This window comes from Osmia lignaria, chromosome 12 (genome assembly GCF_051020975.1).
Source record: "Osmia lignaria lignaria isolate PbOS001 chromosome 12, iyOsmLign1, whole genome shotgun sequence".
In the NCBI taxonomy this organism is placed as follows: domain Eukaryota; kingdom Metazoa; phylum Arthropoda; class Insecta; order Hymenoptera; family Megachilidae; genus Osmia; species Osmia lignaria.
Window position 1 is genome coordinate 5,810,535 of NC_135043.1, and position 26,243 is coordinate 5,836,777.

Sequence of the window (26,243 nt, forward strand, 5' to 3'; positions counted from 1 at the left end):
ATAAGCTAACAGATTTTCTTCACGTTACTTAATAAAAACGGCCAAAATCATACGATAAATTTACTTTGTATTAACATTTTAATGTAAATGCTATAGAAAATATGTGTGTACAGAAGTTTTTTTTTTTTTTTTTTTTTCTTTTAATACCCAGAAACTGCAAATTAATTTAAAATATCAGTAACTTAAATTCATAATATCACATGGTGCTGCCATCCAATATTGTAGCTGTAAAAGTGTGTACAGAAAGATGGCTATGTTATAACCTAGGCCACAGAACTGCGTCACTTATTGGCTATGAAGTATTTCAATATATTATTCGGTTTTGGTTTACTAGTCGTCGGCCACGGACGTGTAACTTCTCTTTGTATATCAATGGGTAAGGATTTAAGAACCGCTGCGTCGATTTTCGGCGACAACTGCATGGGCGATGAAGGGCTCAGTCTAAGGTCCGCCATTTCGTTGCTCGGAGATTCTCTGCGTCCACTTAACCATACTTCCAACCTGGTCTTTTTCGGCAGAGGTTCGATTTCGTTCAATATATCGTCATCCACACTCTGATTATTAGCACCTACAGGTTTTGAAATTGGAGACGAGGTGGTACTCATTGCAGAACCATCGTTACTATCTTGATTTGTACTCATCGGTGATCCAAGACTAATATCGGATACACCTTCTTCTGAACTTATGTCTAAGACGGATTGAACGGCCACTTGTTTTCGTAGAAAAGACGTAATACTATTCTTCCCAGAAGATCTTTCCTCAAATTTTGTGAAAGCAACTCCCAAAAGAGTCAAATGGAATGGCTTAGAGACATCGACCGTGCGATGAAAGAGTTTCATTGCTAGTGCCAACATTTTAGCGTGGTCGTAAATACCAGATTTCGAAGATGGCAGTAGATGTTTTGGTAAAGCACATTGTCGAGTTTCTCTTTTACCAGAAGATGGCTTATTGAAATCGTGCTTTCTGACTGTTAGTCTCATAGCAACTGGGATTCTTCCATCTTCCATGGCTAACTCTGTTAATCTTCTTAGAAGCACTCCTAATCGCGATTCCACTTCGGCTACTAAAGAAACGCTCTTGAAACCATCCTCCAACCCTATAGATTGTTTCTTTCCCGTTGGTTTTACAACAGTCTCGTCAACGCCTTCGACGTTATCTTTTAGTTTTCTAGCCAAATCAAGGCCAATTTTTCCCTCCAAAGTTTCCAAAGGCGTTTTGCGCAAATCATCTACCGTTTTTATGTTATTAGACATTAATAGCTGAGTAGTTTTTTGGCCAACGCCGGGTATTTTGGACACGGATCCTATGGAGGACAATAACATAGGTCCACTGCATGGAAATATTAATGTTTGCTGGTTTGGTTTATGTAATGATCCCACTAATTTTGCTAAGAGCTTATTATGTGCTATTCCAGCACTACATGTGACTTGTAGTTCTTTGTAAACCTTTTGCCTTATCTCTGCTGCAATTTTAGAAGCAATGATCAATCTAGTATGACAACCACATGGACATTCTTCATCAGCTGGACCAAACACCTCACCAACTGGAGCTTCATCCTCCATAGAAATATTCATATTTATTTCAGACTCATTTCCAGAATTCATATATTTTTGTACAATAGATGTTACATCCAGAAAATTGTCATCAAAACCCAATCTCTCAACTAACGGAGTAAATTGATGTAGTACTTCTAATATTTTGTCGGAAAAGTGACGATAATTTGTTAGGTCTTCGCCATTCACCAAGGTTAGTTCTGGACATAACTTTAAAGCTTCCTGAACTGACATACATTTTTTAATGCCATATTCACGTGCCAAATAGTTGCTGGTTACTACCAAATTTTTTTGTTGTACTCCCAAAGGTTTACCATCAAATTCTGGATGTCTTAACATCTCCACTTGAGCATAAAAACAATCAACATCTATGTGAATGATGGTTCTTGGATGTCGTATAATTGTATCAAAATCAACGGAATCCATTGAGGTCAATTTATAAATTATGTAGTACACTATTACACATAGAATCTCTATCACATAAATTGTCTCATTTAATGTGTTAACATAATACAATCTGTAACAATGAAATCAAGTTGTTTATAAACAAATACCATGTCGTTTTAATTGCTAACAATATTGAATAAAAATTGATTGTATTACCTTTTTAAAAACTGATTTGATAAACATTCTATTTTCAAATATAAATCACAATTTTAAAACTTGAAAAGTATAATTATTTCTCCTTCATTAACAACTTTAGCAGAAATTTTTATAAGTTCGGAATATATATAGTTGTTTACTAGTCGATATGTTTAACTATATACATATATCTAGAAAATAGGTTAAGTTGAACAGTCAAAACATCAAACAGTCTGCTTCCTTTAGCTTACACGTAACAGCTTATAATTGTGAAAACTAGTTCACATTTTTGATTCTTAGACTGATTAGTATAAAGTATACGTGTTAAATTATTATTTTTCCTTATTACTTGTTCTAATTTTCTCTAGTTTGTAAAGTAAGGTTACCATTATTTAATACTTATACGGAAACTACGCCGTTTCACAACCATGAAGAATCCTAACACGTATATAGATGTATTTTTATTCTCTAGAAATCCGTTAGATTACTGAATAGATATTAGAATGTGGTTGTAACTATTAAATTCATGAAATGATTGTTTCACTTGTGAAAACCGCGCCAACTTCTTATACGTTTCATCGATGAACTATGTTTTTCCACGGCTGATGAGTTTCGCTGGTAGTACGAAACAAAATTATCGTAAAAACTAAATAGAAACTTGTTTATAAACTGTAATGCGACTAATTTATTTTTCACATGGTAGCCATGTTTTTGAATTGTCATAGGTATCTTCACATAAATGTATTTATAATTACATTCTAAATATTGGTGCATACAAATACTCTAAGATAGATGCACGCATGGATATTTCCTGATGTAAGTACATTTTTCCATCGAAAAATATACAGATTTTTCACCAAACAACATTTTCCACTTAACAGATTCTATTTCCACGAAAATGAAGCTTTATAAAATGATTTTAATCTGCATCTTTGACTTATTTATCATACAAAATCACCTCCATTCACTTGAACTATATATTACGGGACACCGCGTATAAACGCGTAAGGGTTCATTTTCATAGAATCTTCATACGGGACAGCCAATGGTATTTAAGTTAACATAGGGAAATCACTCACGTGACAAGATAAAATCTCAATAAAACATATTATTTCCCTAGATATTGCAAATAATCTAGTGGAAATGTATTACGCATGTAGTAAATCACTAAAAAAGATAGATTCAGCAGAAAATTTATGAGTTTTATATTGTATTATGCTTCCATCGTATGATCGGGTTGCGTTATCGTAAGGTGTATTTAAATATAACAAGAACTTGCTGAAGGATTCGAAAGATCACTTTGTATAAGCAAAAGTGCATCACGTTCCTGCAGCAAATTATATTGAATTCGTCTGATTTTTAGTGATATATTGTTTATTAGTTGCAAAGGGATACAAATTGTTTGGTTGGGTGTTCATAATCTAATAGATGAAGATTCAAATATTCTTTTTATGCGAAGTTAAAGAAGATTGGAAGAAATTTGCGTAACTTGAATGCATACATTTAATGTGAAACATTAGTGTTCTTTTACTAGCCTGCCTTGAGTGCTCATTTAGAAAATAACATCTATACCGTAAATCTGTCGTATTACATAAATTTAAGTTTGGCTTTAAATTAACTGCAAGCAGCCATCTTGTAAAAATCTTTTTCGTATTTCGAACGAACAAAGTGTTCAATATCGATAATACCTTTATCTTATGCGATTCAACTGAGAATTTTCATTAAAAATTAAGCTTTTCTAGGAATGTCAGATTTTTCAGAACAGTGTTGGTATTAAGATGTAAAAATCAATTTCGCGCCATAAAACAGTATTATTCGATAGCTGCATTTAAGAGCAAGAAAAATATAAAGACGAGTTGCGATACAAACAACTCGAATAAGAAAAGGGTAGGCGAATTTTTCTGTTGAAAGTTGGAAATAATACAGGCAAAACGGCACCACAAAAAAAATCACATAAGAAGATGGCGGAGACCAAAGAATTAGAGGTGAGTTAAATATTAAAAGTGGTGTAGTGTAAGTTAAATTACGTGCGAAATTTTATAGAAAAGTGAGCAGGTCTGCATTACGAATTTGTCGTGGTTATATCCGGGTTATCAGCAATTTATGATGTGCATCAGTAAATTATATTAGTAGACGCTTAGTACACTGTCCCGGAAGCTTGATTCTGTCGCTGTTATAATTATGTTCTTTTTTCAGTGAAATATTTAGATTAATTAATAGAATTTTTTCTTTGGTTATACTGTGCTTACAATTACGTTGCATTTATCGAATAATGCTTAGAAAATACGACAATATCTTCGTTTTCATAGGTAACCCTAATTCTTTTTTTCATTTCATTCAAAATATCGCTTAGAATTTTTTTATCATTTTCACCTATCTTCATAATACGAAGTAAAACACTCTGTTCATATGCAAATATGTTGTTAGATGATACTTATTATGGCTGTAAAACTGAATTTTGTTTTGTTACCTTATGGAGTTTTATATTGTTAATACAATATGGTATTGATGAAAAGTATTTATGTGATTTTTGTAAGATGAATAATAAATAAAAATTTAAAGTATAACTTTTATGTCTAGCATTTTAATTTGTTTTTAATTTCTGTAATTATTTTTTTTTTACTAATAAAATATGTTTATCATTTAATTGCACACTACTTGTTACAACAATAGCACCTTTTTACAATATTAATTTTGCTTATAGTTCTTATATTTCTATGCAAATGTTTTTAGAATCATTGCATATAGGATGGTTATAATGTATGTGTATTGCAATTTTATGATTACAGAATATGGTATTGAGTTTTCGAGTATCTGAACTACAGATGCTTCTCGGTTTTGCTGGTAGAAATAAATCAGGTAGAAAAAACGAATTACAAGCACGTGCATTAGAATTATTAAGGTTGAGATCCAATCCTGTACAACTTAAAATACGTGAATTATATAAAACTATACAGTAAGTATAATGTTACTATTACTGCAAATATGTACATAAATTTTGCTATATTATAAGACTGACTATTTCTATGTATTAGATTTCTAAGTATGTTATTTCCTTGTGTATTTTAATAAAGTATTAAACAATGTCCTGTTTGTTATGTATACTATAACATTTTGTTGTTATTCAAGTATTACAAACATCAATAGATTCTTCAGTTTAAATACTATTTCTATTATTTATTTAATAATTTTTCTTAGAGCCGATCAATTGGCTGCACATCAAATGTATGGTCAGACAGGTGGTTCTGGAGAACCACAAATTGATCAAAACATGCATTCCAGAAATTATTACACTAGGTAAATATATAAGATAAAATAGCAAGCTGCATTAACTATGAAAAAACAGTTATGAAAGAATGAGTGTTTTAATATAACAATTATGTTTTTATAATATTGCTTGTTATTTTTAATTAATATAAAGACAAGCAATCAGTCAACAACAACAGTCACAGTCTGCAGTTTCTAGTGGAAAAGATCTACCACCTGCGCATCAAGCATCTCTACCTCAGGCACCTAGAGCTAATCCAATATATCAGTCCACAGGATATACCAGTGTAACACCACAGGTAAGTTAACAGAATGTTGTACAGAGCATTTTGATATTATATGTGACTATAAATGTCTTAACATTTCAGCAAACATCCACTGCACCTTATAATCCATATCCATATCCACCAAAAGTTTTACCATCTCCATTACAAATACAACCCAGAAGTCAATACCCTGTTCATCCAGATGTTAGATTCAAGAAACTACCATTCTTTGATTTACTCGGTGAATTGCTGAAGCCATCTAGTCTAATGCCCCAAGGATCTATGAGACTTCAGGAGAACACATTTATGTTTCATTTAACCCCGCAACAATCAACTGATGTATCTAGCTCGAGAGATTGCCGCGCAGGAAGTAAAATGGATTATATTGTTCAGGTATATCTGGATGACTTCTTAAGACTTCTTAAAAAATTCATGCTTTTATTCTTTGAAAATTCTAAAACTTATGTTGTGGATGTTACAGATACAAATGCGATTTTGTTTACAAGAAACGTCTTGTGAACAGGAAGATTGTTTTCCGCCGAGTATTGCTGTAAAAGTTAACGGGAAATTGTGTCCTTTACCTGTAAGTGAAAAGATTATGGTGTTGTTACATTTCTGTTAAAACTAAAATGACACAATTAATTTTCGCATGTTATAAAAGGTAAGTTGCAAAAAACAATCTTTTTTTATTTATTTTTTTCCAGAATCCTATACCTACAAATAAGCCAGGTGTAGAACCAAAGAGGCCACCAAGGCCTGTTAATATTAGTCCTTTAGTTAAATTATCTCCTACTGTAGGAAATCAAATCCATGTCACCTGGTCGGCTGACTATGGAAGACGTTATGCAATTGCGATATATCTAGTTAGAAAGCTTTCAAGCACAGAATTATTGACTAGATTAAAAAATAGAGGTGTTCGACATTCAGATTATACAAGAGGTTTAAGTACGTAACTATACCAGATGTTTATATTTTCTTAATGTTACAAATAAATACCATTAAAAAACAATGTCCCCCATAGTTAAAGAAAAGCTTAACGAAGACGCAGATAGCGAAATAGCGACAACGTCGTTAAGAGTATCGTTAGCTTGTCCGTTAGGAAAGATGCGAATGTGCACACCATGTCGTGCGTCAACATGTTCACATTTACAATGTTTTGATGCTTCGTTGTTCCTTCAAATGAATGAAAGAAAACCTACGTGGAATTGTCCGGTTTGTGATAAACCGGCATTGTACGATAATCTAGTTATCGATGGATATTTCCAAGACGTATTGAATTCTAAGAAGTTACTCCCGGATGTAAATGAAATTCAGTTGTTGCAAGATGGTTCGTGGGAGAATTTGGTTTTGAAGAAGGAGAAAGATAAAGACAAAAGTGAAACGAAAGTTATTATAAATTCGGAGAATCGGAAAATTGATGTGGATACAGTGGATCTTGGTATGTTTATATTTTTATTTTCATTTAATACAGGAATAGCGGTAGTTGTATATAAAGTTTCTATTAAATGCATCTAATTCTAATTTACACGGAAATCGTTACTATTTATGTAGATGAAAGCAATCTCACACCCCCAAAGGAAAAGAAACGAGCTGTTATCATCGATTTAATATCAGATAGCGATGACGATGACGAACATGCTACATCAACACAAAGTACAAAGAAAATAGCTACTGGTACATCTTCACCAAAAAAGTCCCAAGCTAGTTCAATTAGCAGTACAAGCGAATCACCAGAATTGATGATTATTGATTTAGAATAGGATTTTTTATATTGATTATTATAATGAAATTGCCAAAATTTTAAATTATGTAAGTTTTGTACAGAATAAATACCAAAACTTTCATTAGTTATGCAGTTATCAAATTGAAAAATTACTGTATAAATATGAGTAAATTCTTGACATTTTTACTTTTGATACTTTAAATTTGATAGAAAATAAGATATATAGTGTTCTGCTTTCAGTTGTAATAACTCACTATTCTTTCATTTCATTATGTTTTATATTCTCAAAAAATAAGATACATTTCTTTTGTTATCGAACCCGAATCGTTATGTATCATCGAAAAGAATAAAATCAACTTTTATAATATAAGATTTCTTATTAATTTTAATTTATAAATAAGAGAGCAAAAGTATAAGATACAACCTATTTTTATTGCAAATATTTCTAGTAACAGTATTTCTTGGTGAATAGTGTTCTTAAATTATTTATTAAATTTAGATATTTTCGTTGATTGTTTATCGAAGTTTCTTACTTGATCAGGGTTAAGAAAATTATTTAGACTGTATTTGCTATAGACTTTGTTTTTATAAAAGTCAACCTTATGAAATGAAATAGGTAAAATTGATACAAATAGGATATTAACAACGCATGTAATATTTTTGTGTTACAACTTTTATACATAAATCGTATGTTCCATGTATCTCAGAGTTTATTCTTCTTGCAAAATCACGTCTAGATTTGGATACATATAATTGCGAAGTGTTATTCCAGAAAGTTGTTGGTCCACAGGTTCTCTTGTATCATATAAACTTGGAGCTTGAAATATTATACCAAGCGTTCCTCCGATACACGCTAATGTAAAAACCCAAAGAAAAAGTCTATCTAAAACCATAGCTACAAATTTCCAATCTTCTATAACCTGAGAATGTAAAAAAACAGATTTTATTGGTAATAAATTTAGTATTAAAATTGTATTAACACGAAAAGATGTATGTATATATTTTTCAAGAATAGAGTTATAATATTAATTGTATCACTTAACCCTTTAACTGCTGTTTAGCACACCCGATCGCTCTAATTTTAAATTATATTATTGAAGTGATATTCTATTTTAGAAGATTTTTTTTATTGTATTTATTTTATTTTTATTGTAGTGGTATATAAGCCACAGCCGCTATTTGATATTGGCAAAAATTAACATATTTATATACTACAACCGCCTCTGGCTATAATTTTAGTATGTGGTTTATAAACCATACCTACAGTTAAAGGGTTAAGAAAAGTATCAAAAGTAAAACTAAAATTATACCTAAAAGATATAGTATTTAACTTACTTCGTTATCCTTATCTGCATTCTTTATATGTTGAGCAATAAAACGCACACCCTTGAGAGCTGATATGACGTCTGGGGATAAGTGTCTCGGCATCGTATTTTCACTGTCAGTGACTGCAAGAACATATCTTTATGTACTTTAATAAAGTATTTCATGACATTATTTTATAATATCATCAGTCGTGTCGCTGGTTAATTCTAATATAATTCATCGTTATTGTACAATATACTATGTATGTTTGGTATCTTGTAAACGCAGAAATATTGTAAACTCATAGTTTCATTTCAACGCGAAGTTGTGTCATAATAAATTTCACGAATAAAGTTTTATAACAAACTGTGCCTTTTTCTTATAATAATATAAAGATTTACCGGATGCATGTGGAATATGACGAGCGTCATCCTCTCTTATATTCTTGTACTGGGAGGTGACGCTTTCAAATCCATCTGGACTTCCTTTTAATTCCAAAGGGTAGTCGCTGACGCTATCATAAAAACTGTAACAATTATTTCTGAAACGTCAAGCATTCTATTTTAAAATGATTACCTAAAATCTATTTCATTAGTATATCCACTATCCATGTACGTGTCGTCGTATTCTGGGGTCGAATACGGTGTTCGACGCATCATTAAAATTCGCGGCATCCAATTTAAGAATACTTGTCTGACCCATGGCGACATATTGTGCGTGGACGGGGATCTATGTAAGAAAATGTTTAGTTAATAATATTCTACAAATGGTACGGCACTATGGAATATAAATTACCGGAAATGAACATTCAATACGCATACAGTGATCCATATCGACAAAGTGACTAAGATCATAGTGAATAACAAGTATTTTCCTAAAAGTGGAATGGCTAGCGATGTAGGGGGTATAATTTCCGCTAATAATAAAAAGAACACCGTCAATGAGAGTAAAATGGAAGAACACAGCGATACCTGAAACATATCAATTTCTTCATAAATGTATAATCTTTGAATTTGTTCAATTTACTTACTTTTTCACCTGAGTCGCTTGGAAGGTAAAAGACAAGCACCGTAAGGAACGTGATACCCACGCAAGGAATGATCAGATTGACTGTATAGAATAACGTCTTCCTCCGCATTGTGATATTAAATGTGATATCTGTGTGTTTTATAAATAAACAATTATGCATTTTACATTATCGCTATCAATACTGTATAACAAAATTTGTTTACCAGAATAGGGCTCCGTGCAACAGGGATAATACTCTTCGTTCCTCGACGCTGGTACTTCTAAAATGTCCCATTCTACTGACAAATAAAAGTCGCTCAAGTCTATCCCTGTTGCAACTAAGTTGCTACCAGGCTCTTGTTTCATATGTTTAAGATCCACCTGTCGGTAAAGGTCTTTACAAAGCATATTTCCGGCATATAGTACTAATGCGAATTACTTGTACTTCTAACTCGTTTTTAACTGATTCTCTCTAAACAAGTGTTGGTTTAATAAGATTTCATGATTATAACCTGAGCGCCATTATATGTCCAAGAACCGAATTTCATGATGCATGATTGTTCGTCAAATGGAAAGTATTCCACGTTAATTTCGCACGATGATTTATAGATCGCTGGTGGTTTCCAGGATACTTCACCGGTGTACTTTAAGGTTGCTTTTGTCATAAGCGTCACTTCGTAATTGCCATCGGCACTAAAAAGAAAGATAAATATATCAATTATTTATTATTTAATATGTTTATAACGTTTCAACAACCGCGTACTTATTGTATAAGACGATATCTGGCAGCCAAATATTTTCGGAAGGCACGTATAGCATTTCCACGCCGCCGTAATCTTCTGGTTCCCATCGTAGTTTATAATCAAACCATTTCTGCAGACACACAAATAGATCAATATATAAAATACTTATGCTTCTTTTATTTAAAAGCTGAGATCTTACCTGTTCCACCCAGACATTCGTAGTCATCACTTGATTTTTCAGATTCTGCAAATAAAGAAGGATGTAATTATTAACGTCAGTAGTAAGTTTATTAAAACAATAATAGATTTGTAATTTTATACCATTTCGATTAATTGAGATAGCTTTAACCCGAGCCAAACTGTTAAGGTTTCAGTGTTATTGATGACAGGGCGGATAAGTCTGTTATAGTTCGACAGTAAATCATCGTAAAGCCTTTTCGTATCGGGATTTGCCTCAAAAGTCTTCGTTCCGGCAGTACCTGAATGAAACATGCATCTTTTCTGTCATAATTTTCATTTTTTTTTAATAAAAAAGCAATCCAGCCTGACGTATCAAAATAAAGAATGAAACATATTATTCATAACATGTAGAAACAATAGACTTACCGTATATGATATTAAGAGTATTAAATATAACACTGATCGTCAATATTCGCATTTTAATTTATTCTATTTACAAATTTGTATAGAGTTGAGTTGGTAAAGACCACTCCCCGTATGAAAAACGTTCATTTATCGCCTCCACACACAATGGCTTTCAAGTTAACCATGTTAAACACGAAACGCGAAGAACACACTAGATATTTATTTTACTGGTGACAATTGGGAGGTATAATTAGTGGAATATGAATGTTCTGCATCTCACAGGAGCAAAATCGATATCCGAAGTTAGCGCCATGACAGATCCTTCCGCTTACACTTCTCACCCGCTTCCACTTCCTACTCCTATTGACTCATCTGCGCATGCGCGATGGCGGCGCGCGCAGCCATTTAGCACCGCGCATAAATTCTGCGCATCGGTTAGTACAGTTCGGTGCGCAAGCGTCCCTCACCTCCCGATTTCAACCGGCGTCTTATACGATTTCTGAAGTTTTAAACCATGAAAATCGAAGTTGCATGTATCATAAAAGGTAACTAGAGTAACTATTATTCTTTATTTGCATAAATGTACTGATTCAAAGGCAAATGTTAATGTATTTGATGATTTTTGGAAAGATGATTTGTCGTCGACATTCTGGTATTCACTTGCTTCGTCAGCTATTGCCCTCTACACCAATTCGTGGCAGAATTTTCGAGCACGTGCAACGACTTGATAGCTTAGAAAATGATTTTGAAAGGATTCTTATAAGGATAAGGTATTTTATATGAAGTTTTTATTTATTGCAGGCTTATTACAGATAGGGTTAGGAAATCTTTTCTGTAGGAAATATCTTTTAATAGTACGTGTGAATCTCCACAAAATGTGGCGCGTATTTTTCCAATATGGCGTCGCCACTTTTTTCAAACTAGTTTCAGTTCCTTTTTTTCTAAAATATGAAATTATATTGTTCTTTGTAAAGAAGTTTAACTTGATTTCTGATCTAGTAACATAAAGTCTAACTTGATTTTATTATTGTAATAAGTGCAAACTCTAAAATTGTTCATTAATCGTAAGTAAAATCAATCCCTGTAGAAAAGAAAGTAAGCATTGTCAAGGATAACCTATTTCACGTTTTAAGCAAGGAAACGTTCTTACGAATAATTTCAATAATTTTTCAACTGAATTTTCTCAAAAACAATATTACTTATAAAAATATTATATTTCATATACTTGAATTATTTTCTCACGTCAGATGGGACGAGCACGTGTGAATCTCCACAAAATGTGGCGCGTATTTTTCCAATATGGCGTCGCCACTTTTTTCAAACACTAGTTTCAGTTCCTTTTTTCTAAAATATTAAATTGTATTGTTCTTTGTAAAGAAATTTAACTTGATTTCTGATCTAGTAACATAAAGTCTAACTTGATTTTATTATTGTAATAAGTGCAAACTCTAAAATTGTTCATTAATCGTAAGTAAAATCAATCCCTGTAGAAAAGAAAGTAAGCATTGTCAAAGATAACCTATTTCACGTTTTAAGCGCGGGAAAGTTCTTACGAATAATGTCAATAATTTTTCAATCGAATTTTCTCAAAAACAATATTACTTATAAAAATATTATATTTCATATACTTTAATTGTTTTCACAGATGGGACGAGACGGTTTCCAGTTGAATAATAGCAAACAAATCAAGATCTGGCCACGTTTCCTAAACCACAAGCATCGTTAGTCTTCCTGGCTAAAATCCTGTTGACGTTTCACGAGGTCGACGCACGTTTAGAAAACATCGTAATTATGTCAGTGTGAGTAGTGAAGCACGCCTTGTTGGCTGGTAGTCGACAGTAGTTCGGAAACGGAGATATATTCTTCTCAAAGGTGGCAAAAGTATCCATCCGTGACCATGCAACGTTCTACGTACGATTATCGATCAAAGACACATCGTAAACACGGTAGTAGTTGAAGCGTACACCCGCGGCAAACCGAGCCACTTAGCGTATGTTTGTTTAGTACCTTTTACGATTATATCGTCCGGATGGTGTACGTGTTGGTCGGGGAGGGTGGTTACATACATACATAGAAGCCAGTGTCTGGCGTATAGCTGAGGGGTTGGTCGTCGCGGCGCCGTGCTTCGAGAGGGTCATTTATAACTGTTATCGTGAGACTTACTAGCCCACTTACTACCTTCCACTGTCTATTCTCCAACCTCTCTTCTATTCTACTCTCGAGCGAGATGCAGTAGGCCACCGGATCCTGCTGGTCATTCTATCACATTTTTTTCTTTTTGTTAGGTCATCCTGTATCGCGCCAGAAGACGGTCCTTTGAGTAACGACGCCTCTGAAACCGATAGATTCTCAATGGATCCCATATTTTCGCGGCGAATCAGTTCCGCGAACGCTTGGCGCCGTTCGATTTACAACAACTTATCCTTTTGCCATCCATTTGAGCTGTATATTACATTCAATTTGCCAATGGGATGTAATTTATCGGATTCTACGCTGGACACTTTGAGGTACAAAGTAATATAGAGTTACAACATTTCAGAAAAATCTGTCTCAGATTTTTCTTCTTCCTTTTAAGTAAAACTTTTAAAATACGTTGATATTTTAGACTAGGCTTGTAACAATGGATTAGGCTTTTGTTAAGTTAAAGGGTTAATGATTTTTATAACTTTGTTTCCTTTTTTGGATATCTTCAAATGTTATTTGAATAATGATTATTAATTTATTCTCAATACTGTAAATGGAAATAATCAAAGTAGATAGCTTCATAAAATTAGAATTTCTAAATCGATTGCACTTTATACATGCAAAATGGTCAGCGATTGTTTCATAGTTGCGAAACGAAGCAAAAGTGGGTAACAGCTTATTTCACACGAAACGTATAATTGTTGTTGGGCCAATTACAATTCCGTTTTCATTAGCTCCAGGACTTGTAACTCTAATAGTCGTACACATTGCTCTAATCCTTTGTTCTCTCTAAGCCACTTTGAGCGGCGAACTGACTGAACTGAAGGTGAACTTTTGGACTCTGTTTATCGTCTGTAATATGGTTGCATTACACAAATCTGCAAGATAACAGTGAACAAACTTTCATCCTTATTACCATAATCAGATTAAATTTTCACTGAAATATTATAAATGCAAAATATTCAGCTCAAATCAATAATCAATAGCTTAGTGTCGTGTTCATTTCAAAGAGCGTTTATGTATTTCTTTACCATTGTATATTTTTTAAACAAACCAGTGAAATGATGACTTAACTCTGCATCATATATACTGCATCATATTTTATTTGGAACAAAATCCCTGACACCGGAGTCAAAGAATGATCGATTCGGCGTGGAATGACTCCATAGTATTTTCAGAACAGAAATAGGTTTTATTTATTACAGCGAATCTCGCGTGGGTACGGTGTTACAACAGATAGTTTGTAGTTATCGGGGTACATTTCTCATGTTGCGTTTTTGTCCGTTGGACATGTATTTTCGGGAAGGACGGTGGGGGGGCTTGCACTTAATCCTAATATGGAAATATGTATGTCGCGCGATCCGCAAGCCGACGATTAATGCGAATAAATCGATTTTTGGCGTAGGTGTAGAACGGTTGCCGCCAAATCCTGGAAGCCACGCCAAGTGGCGGAAACACGAGAATTCCATCTGGATTTACTAAGATCAGTGCCATTTAATGTGGAGCTCGATAAATCCCTTAAAAGCTGGCGGTCCGCAAGAAGACGTCGCATTACAATTTTCCACGGGGAAGGAGAATGGCGAACGTCTACGAGGAGGCGCGGACAAATCTGCAAATGCAACGCTTCAGGTGCCAAATGCTTTCGTCGTATAACCGTGAGTAACTGTCTACTCCATATTTGCTGTCCTACATTGAACGCAATTCGATGGGGGAAAATGGACGTGTACGATTGAAATCTGCGTAAACTAGTCATTTCATGAGACACATTCGGAACGATCGATTTTAATGTATACGTGAACATATTTTAGATAGAAATTTGAATAGAGAATGCTTTAAGGAAATTGAATCGTTGAAATTGAAGAGAGACTGTAGAATGTTAGAAATCTTTCAAACTGGAGATTATTAAAAAAATTTTTATTATTTTATCATCTATGATTTTAAATGATACGTATCTATATTTATTGATCGTTTTGATATCTATTGAATTGCTTCAACTCTCTGATATATTCAATTCATTGACTAAACGTTTGCCTAATTTATTGTTCCGAATGTTCAATGTCTATTCAACCGAATAGTACAATTTTCAAAGTGTCTAATCCTCCATGAATTGCTCTGCTCAATACGTTCACTGTCACAGCATAAATATAGTATGCCATACTTCAATTAGAATTATTAAAGATATGATAATTTATTTTTTTAATTTAATTATTTAAATTGTTACAGTGAAATTTTAACTTAGATTTCGTATAGAATTTACAAATTCAAAAATAATAGTAAAATCTAGTGTTCTCAATCTTTAAGAAAATATTGTAAAGACAGTGAACGTGTTAAGAATATCTATTGTTTCTCTTGTAAATACAAAAGACGTCCTATTAGAGGACACAAAAAGGTAAGAGTATAATTTACAATCAACTTTCTGAACTGTATTTGCTGAAATGCTCAGCAAGAGCGATTTGATCCGACTTCGTTGTTCCGGATCATTTCGATGCAACTATGGTTGCTTGTTTACGATTTCCATAATTCCGTACCCTTCGTCCGTGGCAGGCTCTAAAGAGCCAATATCGAGCAAAGTAGGTGTGTACTTTAATTACTAGAGATAATTACGTCGTCACCGGCTTGGCTGAGGGATGGGAGGTTTACTATGATAACAGAGTATCCAATATCCTGGTGAGTTACGTAGACTAGCACGACACAACCCCGTGTATATGTATTCCGCACGAACGCATACCTCCCCTCTGGATGTATTTACTATCGTATGCATGCCAGCACATGTCAGTTGGTCGCGTTTGACCCCCATCCGTGATTAATATAATTACCTACCCGATTATTGTCTTACGGATGCTGCATTTAACCGCGGACGTACGAGACCGACTTCCGTATCCGTTTTGCTGTTGCTTCCACCGTAGATCAGGGTTGCTTATATTTCATTCGTATAATATTTTATTCTATTCTTTATATTGAATTATAAAAGTATTGAATACTAAAAACGAAGACCTACGTACATTCATTAGTGTAATTAGGATTTTGTGGGGGTGGTTGAGATTCCTTATAAATTTTGAATTTTAGATCTTAGGATCTTAATGTTTTAAAATTTTGTAATTTTAAAATGGTGAGAAAGCAAGTCCCCCCTTTGTAGGGGATGGGAGGGCTCCTCTTGGCTCTAAAATTACGACAGACACATTTTCCATCATACAATTCCGCAAAAATATTTTAAAAAAATAGATTATATCCCGTTATCTCGGTGTTTACGTGGGACACGTCTATCGAACCTATGCATCATAAGCAGCTTTCAACGGGTCGTAATTACCGCAACCACGAGAATACGATAGGGTTGACAAGGGAAGATCGGTCACGTAGTAGGGAGTAAGAATGGCCGAGTATTCGAGCTGATACGCGGACGAGGATGCACGTATATATAAGTATATATTCCCGTATGCAACGATAGGACGAAAGCCACGGGGGTAGCACGTCGGAATAATTTATTTAGCTCGAGCAATGTAATAATGGTGGGGTTGCGCCGAGTGCAAACTGCAGAACGCGTTCATTACTACTTTAGTCGAAAGTGTATAGCGTGGACAAACCGAGAGCTCGGTGGGTTGGGGCCGGAGACATATATACACGGTGTTTCATGAAGAAATATCAATATTTTGTCAAACTATAGCATAATTCATTCTAACGAAAAATTTTCAATTTGTTATAAAATTAAATAAAATCTCATTCAATATTTTTGGACGTAGTAAATGGAAAGCTTATAAGGGGGCCTCCTGAAAAATGGGGCCCGGGGTTGCAGGCCTTCTTTAATCTTCTCCTTAATCTGGTATTGGTGGTAGTTTTGAATCGATGTTGGAGAAAACCATGCTTTCCAAAATTATAATTATAAATTATGAAACACCAAGTATATACAGGATGGTTAACATTGCATCGGATCGGTGAGTTGCAATGTGCGGTTCACCAGACGGCGATATTACCAACGTTAGATACACTAGCTATCCCCAACCCTTGAAACCCACCGTGGCGGGACCATAATTTTCGATCGCTGTTACCCATTTTCACCTATTTTTATTGCGCCGGGGCGCGCGTGTACACGGTGAAATCGTGGTGCCTTTTAGAAAAACCACGGGTCGAATTGAACCGGTCGGAGGGAAACTCGTTGTCGCGATTGTTAGTTACGATGAAGGTAGGAAGAAATCGTCTCCCTCGGGACGAGTTTGAAAATTGGAGACGATCGACGCAAGCTGCAACGCTTGTCGCATCGCCCCGTGTTCCATCCCTCCAGGGTGTTTCGATCAATTTATTTTTTGCGGGAATTAGTATCCTCCCGTTGGGACAATGCTCGTTTCTTTCCATAGTTAGAGAAAGATATCATTAATCGTTTAACGATTACGTTTTACAAATTCTATTTTTTTTCACACACGTAACTTCTAATTCGAGAAACTTGTGTAGTTTATTTTGCGAAATTTTTAATCCTCTGCTATTTAACACTTGCGACCATCTATGGGGCAACAAATTTTCATTATTCACGGCTTTCACGCATAATACCAAGCAACGTCACCAAATTAAAAGTCCAAACACCGGGATAAACGCGCAGCGCGGACGGCAAAACGGAAATATTGTATCGCGTTGTACACAGAGGTAAAAAGTTTGATATAAATGTATCATCCAGGTTGTTATCGTTTTTGTTGGGAGCAGAGAGAGTATATCAAGAACTCCGCGAGAAAAGGAGGTTATCGTATTTCTGCCGGATTTTGTTCTAATCACATCCGGCAACTTAAGCGCGACACCGTGATTCCACGAGCTCGCGGTTGCTCGACGTTCGACCGAGACAAAAGGGGGTGAAAATAGATGAAAAAAATAGATTTATTTTTCTTTCTCTGTCTGCGGATCGTTCCGTCCTCGTAGATCTTCCCCTTTTATCCTTCCTATAGCATAGCTCGAAATACGGTCGCGACCCGTGGCGCAACGATATTTATAACTTCGACTCATTTTCCCTCATTGCGTGGAACACCGGGACCTCGGATAAATAATTGTTTTTAACTGAAGTTTTATTGTTGCCCCACCCATCCCGCTGTGTAAACGGGTACAAACTGCGGGACGTAAGGACGCGGCAGCGGGTTAAATGAATTTATGGAAAAAAAAAGAGCGAATAATAAAAAAGTTTGGTAACTCTGCGGGAATTCACGATGCTGAATTGCTCACGGTCGTTTATTAGACCTTGTGTATTTGAAGAAGTCGTAACCTTTCCGTTTTGCGGCGCCACGCTTCCGTTGGAATTGTTTCTGTTCGCTACCAATCTGAAAGGTTACTGAAAATTTTGTCAGATAATATTTTCATTTTCATTTTCATCGAATATGTTTCCCTTTCTAATTCAATTCAAGTATTACCTTAATTTGCATATTTTGAAAAGATAAGTTGCCCGTGCAGTTGATTAAATTTCGTCGATAAATTTTCGTTAATTAGCTTCGATTAGTACAAGCACATTTACGTTGTTGCGGTTCCTTAAAAATAAATCAGGATGTCGGGGGCTTGAAGCGAGTCGAACAGGGTGCAGCGGGTATTAACGATGTAAACGATAATGTAGAACATTGTCCTGTGATTCTGTTCCGTGTTCATTTGCATGGAGCTTAATGCGGCCGCCGATCGTTGTTTTGCTGTAGACAATGAATTTCAAATCAATTTATGCGACTACGATCACAACCTTCGTGTAACTTATTCACGCTTACACTATAAACCATTGACGTTTATTCTGCTAATCGCCCGATGCATCCCGTTCGTTTCTTCCAATGAATCTAACATTCTGTCACTTCTTTTTTGGATTCAATATTTTTTAAGATAACAGGATTTTTTATTTCAAATTACCAAAAGAAAAGAAATTACAATTACACTAAAATAAGTGGATGCTTATTAATAAAGGGGTGCGATATCCGGATCGGTTCAGGAATTGTTTCCATTTACTCTTAATGAAATATCCTGAATTTGAGAATTCCAAGTTGATCCGAGTATCGAGTACTTGAAATTTTCGGGTTCTCGCAGCTCTCTACTAATTAGATAGCCTCTTTTATATTTTAATTTGAAACGCATAGGGATAAAAAAAATGTTCATATTAAATGAAAGGTACGATATAATATTTTCACTCTGAATACTTTAACGCGTGTATCTGAGAGTCTAAGTAAAGGCAAATTTTCAACTCACGATCATGACCGCCCCGGAATATGAATCGAGCAGCAACGATCAGGAATTTTGGCATGGGGAATCACGTGTGTATTTACACAGACATCCATATATAAGTAAAATGATGTGCCAAAGGGAAAAGAGGAAAAGGAGTCGCGGGAAAAGGCATCGGGTAAGGGGGATATACGCGAAGGAAGTGCCGCGCTCTACCGGAAGTGGATGAATTGGCTCAAAGGTTATATGGTCTGAAAGCCCGAAAGAGGAGGATCCGGCACTCAGGGCGACATAGATTATTCATGTAATTCTGCACTCACTTTGCCTCGCGATCGATCAGTCACGGAACGATGCTCATCTGAATAATGAAATTCGAGGATTCCCTGTGTCGATGACGCCGACGCCGCGACGAACGACGTCGTATCAGGCTTCTCAGATTTTTCGAGTTTTCTGCGATGCCCCCTTTTTCGAATGCACAAACCGTGATCCTTAGAAGGATCGACGGTGCTTTAAAGTCGACACGTTTTATCGGAGAACGACGCTTAAGAATGTTACCTCCGATGTAATATTTACATTCGGTCTGTATACCTTTCAGAATACACCTTTCAGTTATGCCAAGTTAGCGATTTTTCCTGATCTCTGTAAGAGATGCACATATTTTTGAAAAATATTATTATAATCAAACTTTTTGTATCCGAAGGATATCTACAATCGCTCTTTAAAATTCCACATCATTATCGCGAAATAAAAATTAATTCTTTGACCAGGACAGAATTAAGATTTTTAAAGCCTTGGCCTAATCCATCTGGAGGTCCTTTTGTTTGATAAATTTGATTCAAAAATTGAAATTTATTTTAAATAAAATAGGGCCTTCGGCGCTGTCTTTAACTCGCTCCAATTGATAGTCAAAACGTAGCGATTTCAGAACGGTACGCAGGTGAACAGAACTTGTTCTTTTTCGAATTTTTCTCGCGCAGGAAACTCAGACAGCAATGTGCAACGGTATAAAATACGTCGGAACAAAATCCAATATAGGGGAGCGGTGAAAAAGCGCGAGCGTGCCCGCGTGTAACACGGGCGCACGCAGAATAGGAAGGCTGTTCGTGCCGCAAGAATCAAAAACACCTGCGTGCGAATTACGAGGTGACTGGTATATCGCGATATCAAGTTAGAAATACGGGTCGTGCACGTAAATTACGCGTTTAATATGTAAACGAGTACCGCATCGATCAGAAAAATCGAAACGCGTTACCTTATGCCTGGTAATATATCGGATTGACGTGGAACACTTCCATAGGAAATGATCGTTCATTTCTCTCGGAAACTTTTCGAAGATCCTACAACGCGATCCGTGTGAGCGACAGAAATATACCGTATAATCATTGGTAGATTATAAATCAACGGGAGGGGGATTAACGATAACGTTGGTTTATGATTATGATTGATAGTAAACGTCTGGTTCGATGTAACACCTAATGAGCCGACTAATTACTGGAATAATGTATGGAGATCATTCGTGTAATCATTTGTGAAAAATTTTCCAATTTTTAGAATTCCTTTGCATAATAATTCTTCTCTACAAACGTTTATTCACTCTTCTAAAATTCCCAGGGTATTTGTTCAATTCTATTTCATCTTACTCTCTAGTGACCCTCTGAAAAACACTGATTGCCGCCACTTAACTTCCTCAGAGTACGTAAACGCATTCCGGGAATCTTTGTCTTCTAAGCATCACGGTTAAACGTTCGTTAGTTAGATTAGTCGGTTTTGGAATAAACAAGCTTACAGTTGGAAATTGTCGGTGGTAGTCGGAGCTTAGAACCGACGATTCTTAACCGAATCGAGGCGAAGGAGATTGCGTTTGAACGGTGGAAGCACGTTTGCTTCGGCCCGGTCAAGCGTGCGTTCCCAATTCCAGAAGTCTTTTCAGAAGGCAAGTGTCGGCTCGCAATCTGTACCGTTTTCTCGGCGTAAGCATTGCATCCGGATTAAGCACATCGCGTTTCCACGTTGGATTATAGTTGTTACCGAGGAAAATTGGAAAAGAGCCGGGATCTAATCTCTTCTAACAAAGTGGTCGTTCGCGTGCTACGCGTGCCTCCATTAGTCTAATCTTAATTTTCGTCAGTCGGTTCGTTTAGAATATTTTCTATTTTCTTCTTTCCTCTTTAACTGTACTGGATAAATATATTTAATATTTACTTAAAAAATATTTATGTGTTCTTTGTAAATTTCTATCGTTCACCTTTTATATTCAAAAGCAATTTTTGTATGTCGAGTTGTCAAAAATTCTGAATAAATTCCTCCTACGCATCATTGATAAGTAATGGACGATGTATCAGAGATTTTATACAATTCCATTATATCTATCCCCGATCGGTCTATAGAATTTAAAACAAGGGAACGGTATCGCGTTTCGAGACACGTTATTGTCAGGAATGAAAAGTCTCCGGTGTTTCGTTCGATTTCATGAAAGCGTGCGGAAAAATCGGTCTATCAGTATCGAGATAGGCGCGATTTTGTTTCCACGGATGCAGCTGCGACCGGACGTGTCTGACTCCTATTTCATACTTATCGCGTAGCCAAGAAGAATCGCTATCATTTATTCGATCGACGCTATACGATCGATCATGTCTCGCTTGGCTTTTCACTTTTTCTTCTCGCATTCTCCCGAATCCTAACATGCTCTTTGAAAAGACGTTTACAATCCGTTCTTTACCCATTCATTGTATATCCAATTATTTTAACCACTTTGTATTTTTAGCAAACTTTAAGCTTCAAATTGACATAGAATAAGTGTCATTTTACATTAATTTTCTGTCATCAAATCGTACTTCATTCTAAGCCTTCCATTCACTATTTTAACAAATTCTAAAGTTTGAATTTCACTATAATTTTGTAAATTTTTAATCCAATTGTTATTGCAAATATAAATTCTCTCCCTTTAAAATATATAACCAAGGATCCTCGAAGGTTTGATGGTCCTGGGCTCCAGAAATTTGAATACCTTTCTGATATTTCTTGTCCACTTTTGGTCCGCTGTAAGTTCATTTTCTGTCCGTTTCTCGTCCGTGTAACAAAAGCGGGATGCTCGAAGCTTATTAGCCGCAACATCAAAGTGCGGCAAATGAAATTTCGTCTAGTCGAGAACGACGACTTTGATGGAAGGTTAACACGGATAAAGTAAGCGTATCGGATGGAATACGACCGGAACCATGGGGTCATTTCCTTGGGAAACAGCGTTATCGCTGACGAGCAGCAGCGCGAATTCGCGTTAACTTGCTCGGTTGTCAGAATTGCGGGTTATCAGCGTTTTATAAATTACAGTTGGAAATTCGAACGTGCCGTTGATGCGGCCAATTTGAATATCAATACGATGCTGATGGATAATTCGCAGGGTTGTACATAGACATGCGATTTAATGCTACCTCTCACATTTTTTACATAAAATGATTGAATTTAATTCACTTGCTGTTGTAGGAATTCACAATGAATGGTAATAATTAATTTTACTTTTTCGTTAATGAACCTATTTATTATTTTTGGATGGGAAATTTTAAATTGATCGCTGCAGTATTATATTCGACAACGTAACATGTATTTCATTTAAATAAAACAATTGCACGGTTTGGTAATATTTAAAAAAGAATACTTAAATTTCAGTTGATTTCATTGAGCTACACAAAGGCTTTGAGAACACAGATCACCCGATAAACGTTTGTCATAAATATGATAAAAATGGCGTGTATTTAATTATACGCAAACGACAAACAGCTAATAATGATCCGAGTAAACTTCGATAGGCTCGAAACAAATATCTGCGATGCAGTTTCATACGATTCAGCCCGATGGAAAGTTTAATTATGAGCCGCGTTCAACCCCCTTCCCTTAGTCAGCTACGATATTAATTTAATCGTGGCAATTTAATTGCGATTGCGAATTGAACATCGAAACGGGCTAGATTGGTTGCATTCGGAGGTTCAATAGAAACCATTTTTTTTTTCATACAAACGGTAGTTTGCCACAGTGTGCACGTTGCGGTCCCTTAAACGGATCAGTTTGGTAATTAAAAAGGAAAAGCGGATGTAACCGAGGAAGCTTATTTCTTCGCGCGAAATCCCAAGGTGTCTCGTCCACCGGTTTAACTTATTCTGCGGCTCCCCTCGGCACGATAAGTCCTCCGCGTTCCCCTGTTTCACGGTGTAATAACCATTTGCTCGGTTCCTGGCCAGTGCCCATTTCCAAGGACGAAGTAGCAACAAGGTTTTATAGCGGTTCCCGTGGGGCAATGAAACTCTTCGTGCTCGAGAGTATGTCCGCGAGAAGCATGATTTGAAGAGATAAATTCTTGAAAGGAGGACGATCATGGCTTAGGTTAAGACTCGAAATTCAAAACGTCAAAATAACACGAGTTATACTCGTAATCTCTACTCTTCCTGGTATTCGAAACTAGTTCAAAGTCAAAGTACCGAGGGTGCCATTAAAGATAAACCGTTCATTGCTCGTTCGATCCGATTTTACGAGTATTATCATTGTTTTGACGCTGAAATTCCCGGGACGGAAAAACGTAAACGGTATTACGAGGTCAGTTTCCAAAGCAAACAAACGTCGCGTCGGACAGTTTATCAAAAGTACCGTGCTTCACATTCAGGTCTGAACATTTAGATTCGGCGAGTATTGAAAGTTGAGGAAAAACAGGCAACAGCTGTAGAGAACGATAGAAAGGAAAAGTAGGCCGATCAAAGGAAGTTTATTATAGAAAGAGTTGAAAAATTCAGAGAAATTTCTATATCTTAAATAGAAAATATATCAGACTCGACGGAGGGTTGTAAAGGGTTAAATTGATCGTGTATACCTTCATTCTTTTTTTTTCCCTCTCTGGAGTTCCATCAGAACTCGCGGCGAGGGCTGTCGGTCGGGCCGACTGTGTAAATGACAAGAGAGCGACGGACATTAATCTTTCGCGCTATCCAGCTGATGAAGTGGCAATTTCCTCCTGATAGTAAGAGGAAATAGGATCTGCAGACCAGTTGATCAAACCCTGAACAGTAACCTCTCGGCTTCTCCACTGTTCCCTTCCATCGTAGCGGCGCCTCAGTTATCCAATGGCTATACTGCATTCGCCAATCGATGGTGCACTGTATATGCACCCGTTCCCACTTCTCGACCGTCGCGCACCCATACGTAGCGAAGGGTTATCCGTGTGATGTTCAGCAACACAGAGAATCGGTATAACCACGGGATGGAAAGTGGTCCGGAGTGGATTCGGTTCCCTGTGTTTGATTCGACCCATCCCGTTCCGTTCTATCGCGTTTCGGGCTAAGGAGCCGCGCCAAGCTCATCCGCTGAAAGAAGATGATCGTTTAGAGGATACTCAGGCGCCGGTTAATGCTCGCCTTTTATTAGCGTCGATTGGCATTAGAGTCTTGGAAAACTCGGCTAGAGAAACTTTATTCTCTTGCCGGTAGGAGAATAAGCTGATAAAAGGAAATTAGCTTTTGAATTATAAAAGAAATAGACATTATATTATACAGATGATCTGTGATGTTAGAATTTAATCTTATAAGATGGTGCAAAATTGTCGCGTGGGAGGGAGAAGGAATAAATATTGCCGAGCAAACCCTGCGTTATCCAACGACGAAGACGAATGAGGATCGGTGAAATATGATTTTGAAACGTTAGAAGATTTAGGGTTGCAACGTTCAGGACGGATGAGGGATGATGGTGAACGCGCGGATTCGACGCACGCAACCCTTCGCGCGACACGCTCTAGACTTTTAATTAACTGGCGACTCTGATAATAGCCAACTCGTTGCATGCTCGCTTTAGAAGCGATTTGGTTAACATATTCGTGCCAGGTACAAATTATTGCTGCCAATGAGCGTATAATCGTTCGGGTATTTAGGAGTTGATTCAATTAAACACTAAAACGCCTTCAATGGAAGTAATTCAGTTTACTAAGGCATTCGGAATATTTTGAAATAATTTAAGCTCAAATGGAGAAACTAAAGAAATTGCATAAAGTAATAGTAAAAATGGACTATCTGGTATGGTACGCCTTTAGGAAGAATTATTGAAGATATTAATGGTATTTTAATGACCATCCCTGTCGACATGTAAATTTATTCGAGACCAGAGTTTTATCATAATACGAATCTCAAGAATAAAAATTCTTTTGTACATACAATTCGTGTAGCATTAAATAATTTATCATTTTTTATTTATTGCTGTTAATTATTCCGAGTCGAGTTCGGGTTCTCAAATTAGGGGTACCTCGCGAATCTATCCAAGGCTCGGGTACCCGTGCAACCAGATTATTTATAAATATCCAGAAGCTAGTTTTGTTTATTTTCATATTCTGGATTTAAAGCTTTTTAGCTTTAAAAGTAACTTCAAACGAAGTCTAGAATTAATCCACCAGCACCCTGTCGTTGTGGGATACTTTTTTTATTCGTGAACACCTTGGACTGGATTAAGCGGAATTCGGCGTAGGCATATTTCAAATCTCGTTACATAGGTAGGTTCGAATGGATTTCGTCGGGTTGTCTGCGCCACAGGATCAGTTAAGGGATAATGGGAGTTCGCTCGAATCCGTATACGTGCATGTATAGTCTGTTTCACAAGAAGTATCTATGACTTCTGAAAATTGATGTCTCTTGTATAATATATTAAAAACATCATTATTATGTTGTTATTTAATACTAGATTTAGCTGTAGTAAATAGTGATCCTACTGTGATATAGTGGTCACATTTCACAAATAGCAGAGGTACACTTTTGTGAGACAGCCTATACTACACACGATACAGGGGGCTATCTGTGTCCTCTCCCCTTGGAACGATAATTTCGGAAGCATTCGAACGAGA

General features: G+C 36.0%; 4 protein-coding genes across 12 annotated transcripts in view; 2 read left to right on the top strand and 2 right to left on the bottom strand.

The window, feature by feature from the left end:
* Positions 1 to 116: 116 nt before the first annotated feature.
* Positions 117 to 3,151, bottom strand: PolI (DNA polymerase iota). 2 transcript variants are annotated; one of them, XM_034321937.2, is made up of 3 exons: positions 2,891 to 3,151; positions 2,157 to 2,326; positions 117 to 2,070 (listed from the first exon to the last, which is right to left on the bottom strand). In XM_034321937.2, the coding sequence occupies exon 3, from the start codon at positions 1,977 to 1,979 to the stop codon at positions 282 to 284; it is 1,698 nt and encodes a 565-aa protein (XP_034177828.1). In that variant the 5' UTR covers positions 1,980 to 2,070; positions 2,157 to 2,326; positions 2,891 to 3,151; the 3' UTR covers positions 117 to 281. The 2 variants fall into 2 exon arrangements, with proteins under 2 accessions (XP_034177828.1, XP_034177827.1); XM_034321936.2 differs by lacking the exon at positions 2,891 to 3,151 and adding an exon at positions 2,522 to 2,659.
* Positions 2,900 to 7,730, top strand: Su(var)2-10 (E3 SUMO-protein ligase Su(var)2-10). Of its 3 annotated transcripts, none has more exons than XM_034321939.2 (9): positions 2,900 to 2,951; positions 4,925 to 5,091; positions 5,334 to 5,432; positions 5,557 to 5,701; positions 5,771 to 6,061; positions 6,150 to 6,251; positions 6,373 to 6,613; positions 6,690 to 7,106; positions 7,220 to 7,730. In XM_034321939.2, exons 1-9 carry the CDS (start codon positions 2,928 to 2,930, stop codon positions 7,426 to 7,428), a joined length of 1,695 nt encoding a protein of 564 aa, XP_034177830.1. In that variant the 5' UTR covers positions 2,900 to 2,927; the 3' UTR covers positions 7,429 to 7,730. The 3 variants fall into 3 exon arrangements, with proteins under 3 accessions (XP_034177830.1, XP_034177829.1, XP_034177831.1); XM_034321938.2 differs by lacking the exon at positions 2,900 to 2,951 and adding an exon at positions 3,292 to 4,120 and having other exon boundaries at positions 7,220 to 7,725; XM_034321940.2 differs by lacking the exon at positions 2,900 to 2,951 and adding an exon at positions 4,127 to 4,444 and having other exon boundaries at positions 7,220 to 7,726.
* A 108-nt stretch (positions 7,731 to 7,838) lies between these two features.
* nAChRbeta2 (nicotinic acetylcholine receptor beta2) lies at positions 7,839 to 11,370 on the bottom strand. 6 transcript variants are annotated; one of them, XM_034321944.2, is made up of 12 exons: positions 11,054 to 11,363; positions 10,769 to 10,926; positions 10,647 to 10,691; positions 10,468 to 10,577; positions 10,217 to 10,397; positions 9,929 to 10,085; positions 9,727 to 9,854; positions 9,492 to 9,667; positions 9,273 to 9,425; positions 9,098 to 9,222; positions 8,727 to 8,839; positions 7,841 to 8,311 (listed from the first exon to the last, which is right to left on the bottom strand). In XM_034321944.2, the coding sequence occupies exons 1-12, from the start codon at positions 11,103 to 11,105 to the stop codon at positions 8,102 to 8,104; spliced, it is 1,608 nt and encodes a 535-aa protein (XP_034177835.1). In that variant the 5' UTR covers positions 11,106 to 11,363; the 3' UTR covers positions 7,841 to 8,101. The 6 variants fall into 6 exon arrangements, 5 of the variants coding, with proteins under 5 accessions (XP_034177832.1, XP_034177833.1, XP_034177835.1 ...); XM_034321945.2 differs by having other exon boundaries at positions 7,842 to 8,311; positions 9,098 to 9,210; XM_034321941.2 differs by having other exon boundaries at positions 7,839 to 8,311; positions 10,468 to 10,691; positions 11,054 to 11,364.
* Positions 11,371 to 11,485: 115 nt separating this feature from the next.
* The window catches only part of LOC117603119 (nephrin), a 278,717-nt gene continuing 263,959 nt past the window's right edge, over positions 11,486 to 26,243 (top strand). The window contains exons 1-4 of the mRNA XM_034321926.2: positions 11,486 to 11,577; positions 12,678 to 12,831; positions 13,318 to 13,539; positions 14,622 to 14,871. The gene's annotated coding sequence lies outside the window, so the exon portion shown is untranslated. The remainder of the gene's footprint in view (positions 11,578 to 12,677; positions 12,832 to 13,317; positions 13,540 to 14,621; positions 14,872 to 26,243) is intronic.